The sequence below is a fragment of the Mastacembelus armatus genome, chromosome 9 (genome assembly GCF_900324485.2).
Source record: "Mastacembelus armatus chromosome 9, fMasArm1.2, whole genome shotgun sequence".
In the NCBI taxonomy this organism is placed as follows: Eukaryota; Metazoa; Chordata; class Actinopteri; order Synbranchiformes; family Mastacembelidae; genus Mastacembelus; species Mastacembelus armatus.
Genome location: NC_046641.1, coordinates 18,447,708 through 18,462,881, shown reverse-complemented (window position 1 = coordinate 18,462,881; position 15,174 = coordinate 18,447,708). Strand labels below are relative to the sequence as shown.

At 40.9% G+C, this 15,174-nt stretch overlaps 2 protein-coding genes across 2 annotated transcripts; one reads left to right on the top strand and one right to left on the bottom strand.

Moving 5' to 3' along the window:
* Positions 1-4,839: 4,839 nt before the first annotated feature.
* h2az2a (H2A.Z variant histone 2a) lies at positions 4,840-7,677 on the bottom strand. Its single transcript, XM_026320896.2, has 5 exons — positions 7,524-7,677; positions 6,432-6,509; positions 6,237-6,350; positions 5,979-6,108; positions 4,840-5,788 (listed from the first exon to the last, which is right to left on the bottom strand). Exons 1-5 carry the CDS (start codon positions 7,524-7,526, stop codon positions 5,727-5,729), a joined length of 387 nt encoding a protein of 128 aa, XP_026176681.1. The 5' UTR covers positions 7,527-7,677; the 3' UTR covers positions 4,840-5,726.
* Positions 7,678-8,180: 503 nt separating this feature from the next.
* On the top strand, positions 8,181-11,385 carry LOC113138448 (transcriptional activator protein Pur-beta). Its single transcript, XM_026320895.2, has one exon. It carries the CDS (start codon positions 8,219-8,221, stop codon positions 9,134-9,136), a length of 918 nt encoding a protein of 305 aa, XP_026176680.1. The 5' UTR covers positions 8,181-8,218; the 3' UTR covers positions 9,137-11,385.
* Positions 11,386-15,174: the final 3,789 nt, after the last annotated feature.

Sequence of the window (15,174 nt, the reverse complement as noted above, 5' to 3'; positions counted from 1 at the left end):
CTCAACAAGCAGTAATCATAATGTATATTTGCCATATTTTACTTTTCCAAAGCTGCCAGTTTGATCTCATTCATCAGACACTGAGAAACATTCGGTCTTCTCTGGCCCATGGTATGTTCTGGTGAAATTCAAGAACTACCTGCAGTTCTGATTTGAGCTCTAACAACTCACAAGACAAATACCTGGCTCTTTAGTTGCTCAGTGCTCCCCTTTTTTTCTTGGTACTGGGCAAGTAGTGTTCAGTGCAGCTGCCTGATGCGGGGTCCAGAGCAGTGAGAGTGGACTTTAATTTTTATGTCGTAAAGCCGAACCGATGAGCTGAAAAGACGCTAAAAAGCTCCACAGCTCAGAGGAAGAGTTCTGTCGACATGCACAACCCTTTTCATTTTTTCCCTAGTTAATAAAAAAACTATTGATTTGTGCCTCTGTAAAGATTAAAGCCCTATAACTCATGTTTTACAATATACAGAACCTTAGTGCTTTGATACTGTTCCTCCTGAATTCTCGAAGATTAACATGGTCAGTTTTATGTTAATGGGGACTGAGGTTCTTTAGTGTCTTTCTTCCATTTGTTAACATCATTTCTTAAAACTTTTAAACTTATTTTTTCATGGAAAAGTATCTAGAGAAGCAGGCAGAATGTTCTTCCAAGAAGCGATTATAGGTTTACTAGAAGAAACTACTTAAAAACCTGTGAATAATTATTTTTAAATGTTGGTGGGTGTGGTATTTCACCTGTTCAGTGCAGAAGAGAATAGGAGCTGAAGGCTCACCCGTGGCTGCCACCCTCCTGCTGTCCTCAGGAGGAGACTGTGAAGACAGACGGAGAGAGATGTAAGGACAAACAAATGATTCCTGCTCTTCCTGCTCTGTCTTCCCACAGAGCCTCACACTCTGGATAACACCTGATGTGACATTAGATCAGAGAAACCTCTGAAACCTCTGAACCACTGAAGAGTTTTAGAACTGACTTGACCTGAGAGTGACTCTCAGCCCCAGCATTAGATTAGAAGACGTCATGATCTGGCATCTGCAGGATTAAACGTTCTATTTTGATCTCATACTTGATGTTAATTGCTTCATTTCATCCAGCACCACGATGAGCTAAACCTTTCTGAGTATATTGGATGGATTATTCTTTGGTACAGGCTTCCACGTCTCCTGAGAATAAATTGTGTTACCTCTGATCATCATTACATTTCCATACAGCTCCATCTTCCCATCAAAATTCATGTTTAAAATGTTCAGGTGTGTAATTAAATATCTGCATCATTATACCTGTTGGCATTTGGCTCAAAGCACGGCTGTGGCTAATGTTGGTGCAGCATCACAGAGCCTGTAGCATCGTTGTAGACTCACTGTGATGTTGCTAAAAAACAAACAGCTGCTGATGCAAATGTAAAAACCATTTTCTGGGAAAAGAGCTTTTGTACATGAAGTGCAGACACATCAGCAGCAGTCTGACTGACTCTGCTTTAGATGTTTTGTTCCTTGTTAAATCTTGAAAATACATCAATTTGTGTTCAATAATTAGACCAACAATAAGTATTAACTCAGCCTGCCTGACATCTGAGTTTTTCTCATGGGCCTCTGAACTTTAACGTTATGCTGCTCCTGCAAAGGTCAGTCCTGTTAGAATAAGCTCGTCACAGTCAGTGTAGGACTACGAGCCACATCGCACACAGAACAGCATGACTTATCAGTTTATCATTTTACACCTATGAGTCAGACATGAGTAAACAAAACTTCACAAGTGGTTGTGATGTTTTTTTTAATGAACCATTGTTTTTCTGTTCCTTTCACCCTCGGCGTCTCATCACTCAGCTCTTCCACATCATTTACAGCTCAGAGAATAAAGAGATCTTCTCACACTTCAGACAGTGGGAACTGCAAAGCAAATAAAGAGATGAATATGACGCTGAGGTGTTGTTAGACTTAACTACAGTTAATTTACTGTCAAAATTAAAGAAATATGACTTTATAGTTTCTGGTTTTGAATTACAGATTAAACAGATAAAGAACTGCTGCAAGAATGAAGACATTAAAGATATAAAAAAGGTTGAAAATGCTTGGTCTTTGAGAAATAATTAGACATTTTATTAAAACACTTGTTTCCTTGCCTCCCAAAAGTTAAATGAGAAGATCAATACAAGTTTCACATCTGTTTGAACAATGTGAAGCTAGTGCTGGCAGCTGGTTATCTTATCCTAGGATAAAGACAGGAGTTAGGAGGAAATTGTTTTCTTGCTCTGTCCTTTGTGCACAGAAACTTTGTGTTTCTTGCATGGATTAAACATAATTCATGGTAATGGGAGAGCTTTAGAGGTGTTAGAGTAAAGACAGGAAAGCTCTTTACCCCACTTCCGCTGTTCATGCCATGCTAAGCATATATGAGAGTGGTATCCATCTTCTCATCTAACTGTCATCATGAAAGCAAATTGAATGTTAGATTATTTCTTTAGATTAAATGTCAAGCTTTGTGTTATTTGGCACAACAAACAGCCCCTGATTTCCCTCATGCCACAATACATTCCAGATCTTATATTCAGGAGCAGAATAATGTTAACTCCTCATTGTGAGGAGCACTGGTTGTAGTCCCTTTTGAGACTATCATTGTTGATAGTCTGGAAGAAGAATGTGAGGAGAAAAGAGACCTTGCTCCACTTGGATGATTCAGAATGCGATGTCAGAACATTCGAAGAACTTGCAATGGAGCCATTTGCAGTTGCAACTAAAGGAATTTCAAGACTTTTTCAACTCTGTTCTCTCCTCAGTTACTGGCAGACATATGAATGGTGGCCTTGTTCTTGAGCTGTACTCCTGCACTTTGGAAAATGGGTGTAGAGTTAAAGTGAGGTCTTTCAAGGCTTAAGTAAAGAGCGTCACAAACAGCACCACTACCCTTAAGATAAACCACTAATAGTGAAAGAAATGTAGCAAAATAAAATAACATAAAAAACCACCAGAACAACAAAGCTCGTGTGTTTCAATCTTGAGTTGAGCTGTCTCTAAAACAGCTAAAGGTCATCATGGTAATGTGCAAGTGGTTCATCCATCCATCATCTGTACCCGCTTATTCCTAACCAGGATCCCAGCTCTCTTTGGGTGAAAGGCAGGGGTACACCCTGGACAGGTCACCAGTCCATCACAGGGCCACATAGAGACACACAAAGACAGACAACCTCACACACTCACACTCACTCCTACGGGCAATTTAGAGTCACCAATCAACCTGACATACATGTTTTTGGACTGTGGGAGGAAACCAGCATACCTGGAGAAAACCCACACAAACACAGGGAGAACATGCAAACTCCACACTGAAATGCCCCTGCTGGGTTTCAAACCAGGAATCTTCTTGCTTTGAGGCAGCAGTGCTAACCACTAACCCACCGTGCTGCCTACAAGTAGTTCAGATGACTGCAATAAATGTTAGGTGACAGATTTTCCACATAATTTAATGTCAAAAGCCAAGTGCAGCTTTAGATCACTCCGTGGAAAATCTTTTCATCTTGTGCAAGAAAAGACCAGATGCCTTTTTTACACTGGAAGATCAGCAGCTGCCCACACAACAACACCCACAACCAGTATTAGACCATCACAACTACAACTTGTGTTTGTACGTGTGCAACTCATATGAAGTGATACATATTAATCAGTCTGAGAAATTCATTTATTAGCATACATCACCTTTCTGAGTGATTAGTCTGCAGCGTTCTAGTCTGAATGTGATCTACGTGCAGCCCATTTATACAAGTGTGTTTAACAGGTAACAGTTTTATTTAAAGACATGAGGAGACATAATATAAAAGGTGTTTTTCTGGTGTAAATCCAACATGAAATATTGATAAAACCATAACATTTGTGAAGTGGTGCAGAATACTGAAAAAACACCAAATCCAGATTAGAATTATTTTCACTCTTAATCAAATTATTTTATAATTCCACAGAACTATTATTTTCCTCCACAACAGAGAAAACAGAAATTAGTTCCTCTGGATAACCAGTTGATCTCTCTTACTGCAGATCAGCAGTATTTAAATGTGCAGAACTTCATTATAAATCCCATGATCTCACTTTTCACATTATACAGCCAGATGAAGACCATAATAAAATGCATTTACATGCACAAATACATCTTATTTATATGGTAGAGTTATTAAATGAGATTGTACTACATTGCAACTTAAGGCAAGTTCCCTCTAGTATCACTAAACTTTGACAAGTAGCACATATAGAAAGCAAACTGCATAAAACCTGTGTGGAAGAAATGTTTTTATATCTCCTGAGCCATCTCAGTGGAACAATGCATTGTAATATGGAAATTAAGGTTAGGTTCAACAAATTATAACTCTGACCTCATTACATACATTTTATTCCACAAGTATCAAATGATTATCAGTCTAATTCTGTATAACGTTTTTAGATATTACACACATCAGTGTCAATAAAGGGAATGTTGAGTGAAGGACTTAACTGTGAATGTCAGTGGCTCCCCCTGCTGACAGGCTGTAACACTGCATCTGTGGTAACTTGGAAACGGCAAAACTATGAGTCATGTGACAATAATGCCAACTTAACCATGACTTGATTAAAGCCACGCTATTAGGTGCATTTTAACCAGTTAACATAAATCCAGTTTTTACACCTGAAACTCAGAAACTGACCTGACGTAACAATTTCAAGTTATGAAAGAACTAAAACTGCTAAAATGTAAATATTTAAAAACCAAAGTGAAAATCATATTACTGGATAGTGTCTGTAGTCCATAGTCACTGCATCTCTCACATATAAGACTAACAAAATTAATTAGTGGAAAACATACATGTCAAGTAGTGGTTTCAAGGATAACACAAAAACGGTATTTATTTAAAGACAAAATATGTAAAGTCATTTCACTGAACACAGCCTTCAAAGAAGCCTCTAACTTAAAGATGTAAAGGATGTAGTTTGAGACATTTCAGTCTGTGCAGATATCTGGATACAGCAGGTGAACGTCTGAAGCTTTGGTGTGGTTCAGATCTGCCAGGTATTAAACCTACTGTCCACTGCCTCCAAATATCAGGGAACCAACTATATCAAGTGGTAATACGTAGTTTTTAAACAGGACATTTATCTACAGTGAAGCAAAATCTGCAGATCAGCCTCACCCGATCACAGCGGCCCCTGATCCACACAGTCAAATGTAAGTTCAAGTGCTATAAACAACAAAAACACTGTAGTAGATGGTTGCAGTTACGTTTTTTTCAAGTTTTCATTTTGATGTAAAAAGAAAAAAAAAAAGGGAAAGAAGCACCATCTCATATTTATCTATTGTTACTGAATTTAATGTCGCAAAAAACTCCTTAAAAACTTGTATTATAGTAAATATTTAACTTCAAGAAAATAACCACAAAACAAGTTTCTTTTTTATATAAAAAATGGTTTAAGAATTTCTTTTTTCAGTATAAAACATTACATAGTCCCAGGCCAATCAAACAAATTCACCTTCACCACCTGAAATAATCATGAACTCCCAGTCAAACGTTCTACAATAACATACAAAGGGTTTGTTTTTTTTTTTGTCGTTAAGGGGTTTCCTGTACTTTTTTCTAGTTATGGGAAAATATAACACAAAGCCTAACAATCACTCTTCGTTTGCTATAATATTAATAATAAAAAAGAACAAATGTGAACTCCTGGTCCGATCAAAGCCCAAGCCCCGAAATTTCTGGTCAACATGGCATCTATGCAGTCTTCTGTTGGCCCTTCTTCCCAATGAGGGATTTGTGGATGTGGGGAATGACGCCTGAGAACAAAAACAAACATTAGTGAGATGAAATGTTTCACACAAAGGCAGTTGTGATCTGCAGAGGACAGAATCAACTGACCACAGAAGGTGAGCAACTAAAATACATATTCAACCAGCAACTTAAATTAATAGATGAAATGAATAGATGGATGAAAAAATGAACTCAATTGTCAAAATCTCAGCTCACCTCCTCCAGCAATTGTTGCCTTGATGAGGGAATCCAACTCCTCATCACCACGGATGGCCAGCTGCAAGTGACGGGGAGTAATACGCTTCACTTTCAAGTCTTTGGAGGCATTGCCCGCCAACTCTAGTACCTGAGACCAAAAATCACCATGGACAGGCATTAATGCAAAGCCTCTCAGGCCTCACAGAGAAACGATGTGTGATATGACATCCAGTGCCACTGGTAATCACAAATATACACAAAATGAGGAAGGTTTACTTCAGCAGTGAGGTACTCGAGAATAGCAGCACTATACACAGCTGCTGTGGCTCCTACACGACCATGGCTGGTTGTGCGTGTCTTCAAGTGCCTGTGGATACGACCCACTGGAAACTGTCAGGAAACAGAAACAACACAGTTGAGACGGGAAAACTCTGATCAGGGCGCCAAAAACTGCATATGAGAAAGATTTACCTGCAGCCCAGCCCTCTGGGAACGAGATACTGCTTTCGCCTTGGCTTTGCCACTGTCTTTTCCTGCCTTGCCACCAGCCTGTGTGGCAGCGAGAAAGTTTATTAAAACATATCATAGCCAATGGATAAAAAGAAGTAACCAAGCAAAACTGAGACACCAACGTGAGACTTTTCAGAGAATTTTGTGCAAAAATAAGACATAACTTGATAACATCTCACACTTGCAAATTAACAAGACAGCTGTTCACAAAATTAAATATTAATGCAGTTAGTGACATTAAAACAATTAACAAAGCCAGTACTAGACGGATCATAACAGTGTGTCAGTCGGTAACGTTACGGTTTGCCCAGTTCAAGTATTATCGCTTTTCCCGCCAATCTCAAATAAAACATAAGCAATAAAAGGCGGTTCCATTAACGGTTCCCGGAAACCTCATGCACAAAAACTGACAATAAAACAATAAGGATGAAAAAGTAAGACTGAGCTATTGTGACAAAAACAGCAGAAGCTGTCAGCGGGGTGACAAACAGAAAACAAACGCGCCGCTTTAAGACGTCGGCGTTTGAGTTTCCATTCATGACTTTCAACACAACAAAGTTTGTCTGATGGAGCCACTTTAGCGCACAAATGTCACACAGTCCACTTTACACCCCTATCCATGCCACAGACTTATTGTTAAAAGACTTACGGTAAACTAACATCTATTCAACCAACCGTTAAGCCAATGAAATAGCTAAACTTAGCCTGCTAACGGTTGCTAATCCACCTAAACACTTGCTTATGAATTAAAGTTCATACTTCTGGTGGAGCGGGTCCCTCGCAACACAACAATAGTCCCAAAAACACATCTCAGGAAGAACAGAACTTTACATTTAACAGGCAAGCAAGAAAACCCGGACTTCTCATGCTAACGTTAATGCTAACATGCTAGCTGACAGTTAGCTCTTTAGCAAGCTTTCTAACCACACACATTGTACTCGAATTTCCTCAATAAAAATTCAAAACACCACTTTGTACAGTTGCACATTAAATATAGCACTAATGTATAAACGTTCCGGGTGATGCATTAAGGCTTAACGGACGAACACGTACCATTTTTCGGTTCCCGTTATTTGATTGTAGAACAGAGCAGATAGCAAACAATTTCGGCTCCGAAAGCAAAGAAACAATAACCCCTTTCGCAAATCTTTCGCCTGCGACCCCTCGTGGGAGTCCGGACAGCCTATCAGAACGGGCTTTGTTACTTCGAATCTCTGCATCGACCAATTGAAGATAGGCTTACAGGACAGCCACCCATCCCCCACCCCAAGATCATCGTGTCTGCTTTTGCGCACGAAACCAGCAAGTAGGCGGGAGTGTCCTTCCAGGGGCGTCCATTCCACTAACGTTCAAAATACATTATCAGGAGGAATTAACTCTTCAGTTCCTTCAAACACACATAGTTTTGTACTGTCTATATTAGAAAATTAGTTATAGCAGCAGTGAATGCACCAAATGACATATTCTCAGGTGGATCTCTGAGTAAATAGGAGCTTGAAACGGCTATGAGAGCTGTTACGGACTGTAAATACAACACATCTCGAATGTCATCCAGAAGGTGGTCACGTTCTATTGACAGGCAGGAGAACTGGCGAATCAGAACGCAGGGTTCTTAGCCGATGATGTGACAGGCAGCCACGTCGTCCAATCAAAGGCCAGTAGCCAGCGTCCGGTTTCCTCCGCGAGCTTTGCGAGCAAAGGGGGTGGGGGTCAAAGACGCGCAGAGAAACGGGCTGCTGGTGGCGAAGATGGCGGATGGGGACAGTGGCAGTGAGCGCGGCGGCAGCAGCGGTGGCGGAGGGGGAGGAGGCGGTGGGTTTCAGCATTACCAGCGGGAACCGGAGACGCAGGAGCTGGCCTCGAAGCGGCTGGACATTCAGAACAAACGCTTCTACCTTGATGTGAAACAGAACGCCAAAGGCCGGTTCATCAAAATCGCCGAGGTCGGCGCCGGGGGCTCCAAAAGTCGACTGACCCTCTCCATGTCAGTGGCAGCGGAGTTCCGCGACTACCTGGGGGATTTCATAGAGCACTACGCCCAGCTGGGCCCTAGCACCCCGGAGCAGATCGCTCAATCATCCGGTGGGGATGACACCGGGCCTAGACGGGCCTTGAAGAGCGAGTTTCTGGTGCGCGAAAACCGAAAATACTACCTCGATTTGAAGGAGAACCAGAGAGGTCGGTTTCTCCGGATCCGGCAGACCGTCAACCGAGGCCCCGGTTTCGGAGTTGGAGTAGGCGGCATCCCAGGGGCTGGCCTGCAGGCCGGACAAACCATCGCACTCCCGGCCCAGGGCTTAATAGAGTTCCGTGACGCCTTGGCTAAGTTGATAGACGACTACGGGGGCGATGAGGAGGAGCTGGCCGGCGGCGGAGGGGCCGGGGGCTACAGCGAGCTTCCGGAGGGCACATCCATCATGGTGGACTCCAAGCGGTTCTTTTTTGACGTGGGATCCAACAAGTACGGAGTTTTCTTACGTGTGAGCGAGGTGAAGCCCAGCTATAGAAACTCTATAACAATCCCCTTCAAGGCGTGGAGCAAGTTCGGGGGAGCGTTCAGCCGCTACGCCGAGGAGATGAAGGAGATCCAGGAGCGGCACCGGGATAAGATGTACGAGAGGAGACCCGGAGAGGAGTCGGAGGGCGACGACGTGGACGACGATTGATGGAGAGGTGGCTGGTGCGATGAAGCCGACAACATGATGCAAAGCCTGGAGATAAACAGAAACACAGAGGAACGACTAGCTGTTCTGTGCATGACGAACCGAACCTTAAAAAGCTAAAACTACGGAGTAAAATAAAAATTATATTTGACTGAGAAATTACTGTCTATATAAGAGAAACATGTTCTAAAGCTTAGGTGGATGTTATAGCTAAATGAGTGCGGGCTGCAATAGTCAGCTCCTGTATGAGATTCCCCATTGATAAAATATATATATAAATATATACATATATATATATATCTTTATCTATATCTTTATATATTGATTGTCCATTTGATAACCTCACACATGTAGCCCAGCAAATTAAGTTTGACAGTACCAGTTCCACGTCCTGGTCGATATCCAGTGTAAGAACTGACCTGGTGCTGACCTGTAGTCTGTGCGATGACGATAAGGAAGTGTGAAACGTGTGACATGCTCAAACCAGCAGGTGCGGAGTGGGAGTGGGTCAGAGCACCTGCGTCACCCACCATGGCTGTGTGTGTTTTTGTCTAAAGTGACCTGTAACGAACAGCTTGCCCACACAGACCCATAACACCCAGAGCCATGGTCTCAGCTACAGGGGGGCGTCCTTGGCATTGCAGGACATCCGCTCAGCCCAGCGACGTCTCATAAGGTGGTCTGTTACAAGCACATGACTCATTTGGATTCTCTGGACAATCCAAATGAGTCCAAATGACCCCCACCCTCCTTCCTCATCCCTTCCCTCTGTCCCTCCTGGGCATCCCTCAGGTGCTGACCTCCTGCTCCCATGTGCCTTGTGTCTCAGGGCGGGCAAGTCCCATCTGTATTTTGAGGTACATCAGCATTACCTGGGCCTGTGCGTCACCCTGAAGAGGCTTTGGGTGCAGACCTGGTCAGCCAGTTGCTGCATTGAGACGTCTGTGGCAACTGATGATGTCTCATATGATGCAGGACCACACTGGACTGCTGTGATCTTTTTGGCAAAGAGGATGCAGCGAGTTCAGACCTCTAGCACTGGTCACACTTTTTTGAGTTCAGGCTTAATATTGCCGGGCTTGAGCTACAGTCTCAAGGGAATTGACCTTGTTGACTTATTTAGGGTGCACCATTTGGATCCTTTAACCTTGAACTCTGACTGAAGCAATATTCAGTCTGATTGTAAGAAAAATTAGGTGCTTTTGGAAAACAAAAACCCACAGTGGGGTGCTGTACCTAAAGAAAAAAAAAAAAGAAAAAATATATATACTGGAAGAGATTTACTTACTAAAAAGATCAAGTATAGATAGAATTATTTTTCAAAAGAGATATATTGAAATATGTCTTAGAAATATGAGACATTTATTAGATAAATGCTGCCTAAAGTGGCTTATTTAAAACACTAAACTTGGATGCAACTGTCCAGGGTGATATTTCATACCTGCTTTTTTTCCTAACATTTCTTTTATTCCTTAGAGGAAATTAAGAGAAAAGTACAACAAATTAATAACAGAGTGTGTTATAGTAATTTCTAGAAACAACTTCATTGAAGTAGTTTGTCAGCAAACACTCAGCACTCCAGTTCACTTTACTAAGCATCGAGTTGTCCCCTCATTTCAATCCACCCATTTTACCATGTTTTGTTATAAATTGGCTTTCCATCAGTTGCCATACGACGCAAACATAAACACCCGCAATCATCAGACTTCTGTCTTTAGTGCTCCACTTTAAAATATAAGTTTTGCATGCCTGCTCTTACGCGGAGCTGCCTTGTGTTCTTTTCTTTTGCATACTCTTGATTGCTGTATGATGGTATTTATCCACTTTTGAGAGCGGTTTCAAGTTTTATTTAGGAATTGCAATGGAAAAAAAAAAAAACATTTCAAGTTTACTTCTCAGCCTGAAATAAAAAAAAAATTTAAAAAAAGCCACAAAGTACCCGTGCTTTGGGGAATGTCACTTTCATTGTCCCACTTCCTTTGGTGTGTAAACCTCTCGTTGAATTTTATTTTACCTACTTTTAACACAGCAGAGTAATGCCATATGAAAAAAAAAAACACCTGGGAGCAATAGTTTTTTTTCTTTTCTATTGATATAAATATACTATATATAATATTACACATGAGATTGAATTACATCCTTCTTCTTGTACTGTGTTACGTGAAATGGCAGCTGTTTCAGTCATGTGTGTTCTGCTGTAATATTCTACCAAGTTCCTTTCAACGAGAAATAAAAAAGGTTTTTGCTCAGGAGCTGCGTGGTTTTTTTTATCTCCTGCTTCGCTTTATGTTTACAGGATCAGGTCAAAAAAAAAAAACATCAATATGATCTTTGCTATTCTTTTAATAATCTGTAGATAATTTTTGCAAATATCTCATTGGTTTGACCACAAAATGTCAAAAAAGGAAAGGTGACATTGTCATTACTGCTTTATGTCAGATAAACGATCCAGAACTCACCGGTGTTCAGTTTAAGCAAACAGAAGATCCAAAAAGCTGGAGCCAGAGAATTTTCAATTATCAAGTTTGTTGCAGATGCTGTTGATTGGTAATTGACAAATGATCAGCATCTGTCTGATAGGATCTGCTTTAATAACTTATTTTGCAACTGCTGCCTCTTTTTTTAGCATTATTAAAATACTGTCAGCCAAAGGTTATCTTTCATTATTCCTATGTCCACATTATTTAGTAAGAAACTGATTTAAATTATAGTCTAAACCAGCTCTTGATTCCCTGCAGGTTAAGGTGGTGGAAGGTTTGAGATGTTTTACTGAGACACTAAGTGACGCAAAGTCGTGCATTCAAAATCTCAATAACATCAACCCAACAAGTACTATCAGCAAAATGTGCTTAAACAATCAATAGTTAAACACTCTTTTTGCATACAGTGGCCTCTGTAAGTAACATGTTATTATAGTCGTTATATTGCTTTATTAGATAGGTAATACTAATTCAACTGGGTTTATGCAGCATTTTTCTGTTGCAGCTCATTGGAAGTGAAATAGTTTTTAATTGATTTATGTACAGTTAGGCTGTTCAGTGCAAAAGAAGCGAAGAAACGTGTGCAAGCAGGTTGGAACGGGTGGAAGAAAGAGTCAGGTGTGATGTGTGACAAAAGAGTGTCAGTCAGAATGAAAGGAAAGGTGGACAAGACAGTGGTGAGACCAGCAATGTTGTCTGGTTTAGAGACAGTGGCACTGAGACAAAGACAGGAGGCAGAGCTGGAGGTAGCAGAGCTGAAGATGTTGAGGTTCTCTCTGGGAGTGACGAGGATGGATAGGATCAGGAATGAGTACATCAGGGACATGAGGGACAGCTCATGTTAGATGTTTTGGAGAAAAAGCCAGGGAAGCCAGATTGAGATGGTTTGGACATGTTCAGAGGAGGGACAGTGAATACAATGGTAAAAGGATGCTGAGGTTAGAGCTGCCAGGAAGGAGGCCTAGAGGAAGACCAAAGAGGAGGTTCTTGGATGTAGTGAAGGAGGACATGAGGATAGTTGGTGTGGGTGAGGAGGATACAGAGGATAGGGTTAAATGGAGGCAGGTGATTTGCTGTGGCGACCCCTGAAGGGAGAAGCCGAAAGGAAAAGAAGGTTGTTCAGTGCAGTGGTATCTCGCTCAGAGGTCAGGCCCCTCCACAGGTTCACAGCACAAATTTCAGGGGGCATGAGATAATTAATGGGAGAATTTTCATACTTCTCTCTAGTTTTTGCTTAACAGTGAAATATCACCAACTGGAAATTACTCATAAACATCTGAAACATAAAAACAGGTATTCATAGAAATAAAAATAAGACTGTGAATCCCTGTTTCATGTTTAACAGTTGTATTATTGAAGTTCTCAAAGCCATAGTTACCAAACACAAACAGTGGAGCAAACAATATTTCCCTGTGAAAAGCTGTGGAGCAGAGGTCTAAGGTCACATTTGTTCAAGAGTTCATTTTCAGCCTCAGCTGTCAGAGCAGATCACATTTTGGCTGATGCTGACTTTCATCTTTTGCAGATAGATTACACAACTACATTATAATCAGTGCTTTTCAGTCTGAAAGAGGAAGATTAATTAGAGTATCAACAGCAGTGTGTCATTCAGACCTGAAACTTACATATGTTCAAGTCAGCACATAAACCTAAGAGGCATAATCGAAGATATCAAAGATTTGATCATTTTCTGGTTCAGGGTGTGTTTGTGAAATCCACTGCTGTCATCTCTTTGGAAAATTTACTCTCAGTGCTCTGTCATCACTCTTCCAACACTACACATGAAATATAACCAATACTATTAGTATTAGTATTGTCTACATCATGTCACCTGTTATTGTTTGAGGTTCATTACAGATGTTAAAATTCAAAAGGCATGACACATCAAAAAAGTATGTTTCTTTAAATGAAAAATGTTTTGTGTTCCTCTAACCAGTAATAACTCCAACAGTTCCTCTAACCATCTGACCGTCCAACACCCCTTGTGTTAAAGTAAAGTGGAGAGTAACACATTGCAACAGTAAGGGTTAGTAAGCCGAGCCATCTGGAGGCCAGTGCAGGTCAACCAGGCCTGACATGGTAGGTTCCAGACGCTGTTTTATTTTAGAGGTTGTGAAAGTTACAGGGGAAAGATGAGTCAAAGTCAGGGTGCTGCTGCTTCTCCTGTGATCATTAAAGTTTCACAGGCATATGCTTTCATGATTTCCAAAAAAAAAAAAAACTTATTTCAGGGAAACAGACTCTTCAAAAAAATTGGGACATAAAGTTTAACATCTGAAATTCAAATCATTAACTCCCCCTGAATAGCATTTATAAACAGTATATAGCAAATTGTGTCATTCAGCGCTATTTAATTATTTATCTCTTTATATTCCCTGACTTTCCAGTTTCAGCATCTCAGTTCTCAGATGAAGGGATGCTTATGCAGCACAGCTGAGACAAAACATAGATATACTGATCTCTCCTTACCATACAGAGAATTAAACATCAGCATCAGGCCATCTAGCTTTGTGCATAAAAGGACTGAAGAATACATCTGAAGTGGTTTCTCTACATCAGCATGTGTCATGAATCCCACAGGGAAAGTGACCCTGACACAAAGTATAGCAGCCAGTGTGACAGTAAAGCTGTGTGGAAACCAACTGCTGAGCTGATACTTCTAAAATCACCATAGTTTTCACAATCTTTCATTCACATAAACCAATGCACAACCTCCGTGACCTCTTTGCGTGCTGAGTGATAAAGAGTGGTGGTAGGAAAAATAAGAAAGGACAGAGCACTGATGTGTGTGAGTGAGAGAGAGGACAGCTCAAGGGCACGTAATACCAGGCTGAGCTGGGTGCCAGTGAAAGAGCGGATTATTTCACACGGCCCTACTGTCCTGCTCCAGAGACACACGGCATGCTAAGCTGCCCATCCATCATTCAGAGCAGGCACAGAGCCTGGATTGATCTCGCTGAGGTGGTGGTGGTGTCGAATACACTTGGAACCCAACGCCTTGTGTCCCACAACCACACACACTTAGTTAAATGCTGTCTGTCAGTAACATGGGTACATTAATGGGTAAGTGGAGGAGTGAGAAAGATACAGAAGAAACATTTTAAGGCTCATTGTCTGAGGTTTAATTTAACACATTCTCACCTATCCAAAATTTGAACAAAAAGTCAAAGTAGCAAAAACAAACAAATGACTAAAACTTCTATTGTCATATCTTTCTTTAAATAATTGTCAGTGGCCATATCAACAATGAAAGAGCCTTTTCATGCTGTCATTTTTCCTCCCATTCAAATTAGGCATTAAAAAGAGACCTGCAGAGGACAGGTTCAACCGTTATCCTTTTTTGCACCAAATTCTCTCTTTTTATTATAAGCCACTACTGTATTCACACGCAAACCCTGTTCCACTGATCCTATTGCTTTAAGCCAGACTTGAGAAACTTCAATTAATTAGTAATGTTTGTAGAAATGTAAGACTCTGGAACATGTGTCTTGAAACCACAACAACGTAAATGATTAGATTCAAACTACAGCTGAAAATCTGGTTTACTGTGAGCAGGGATGT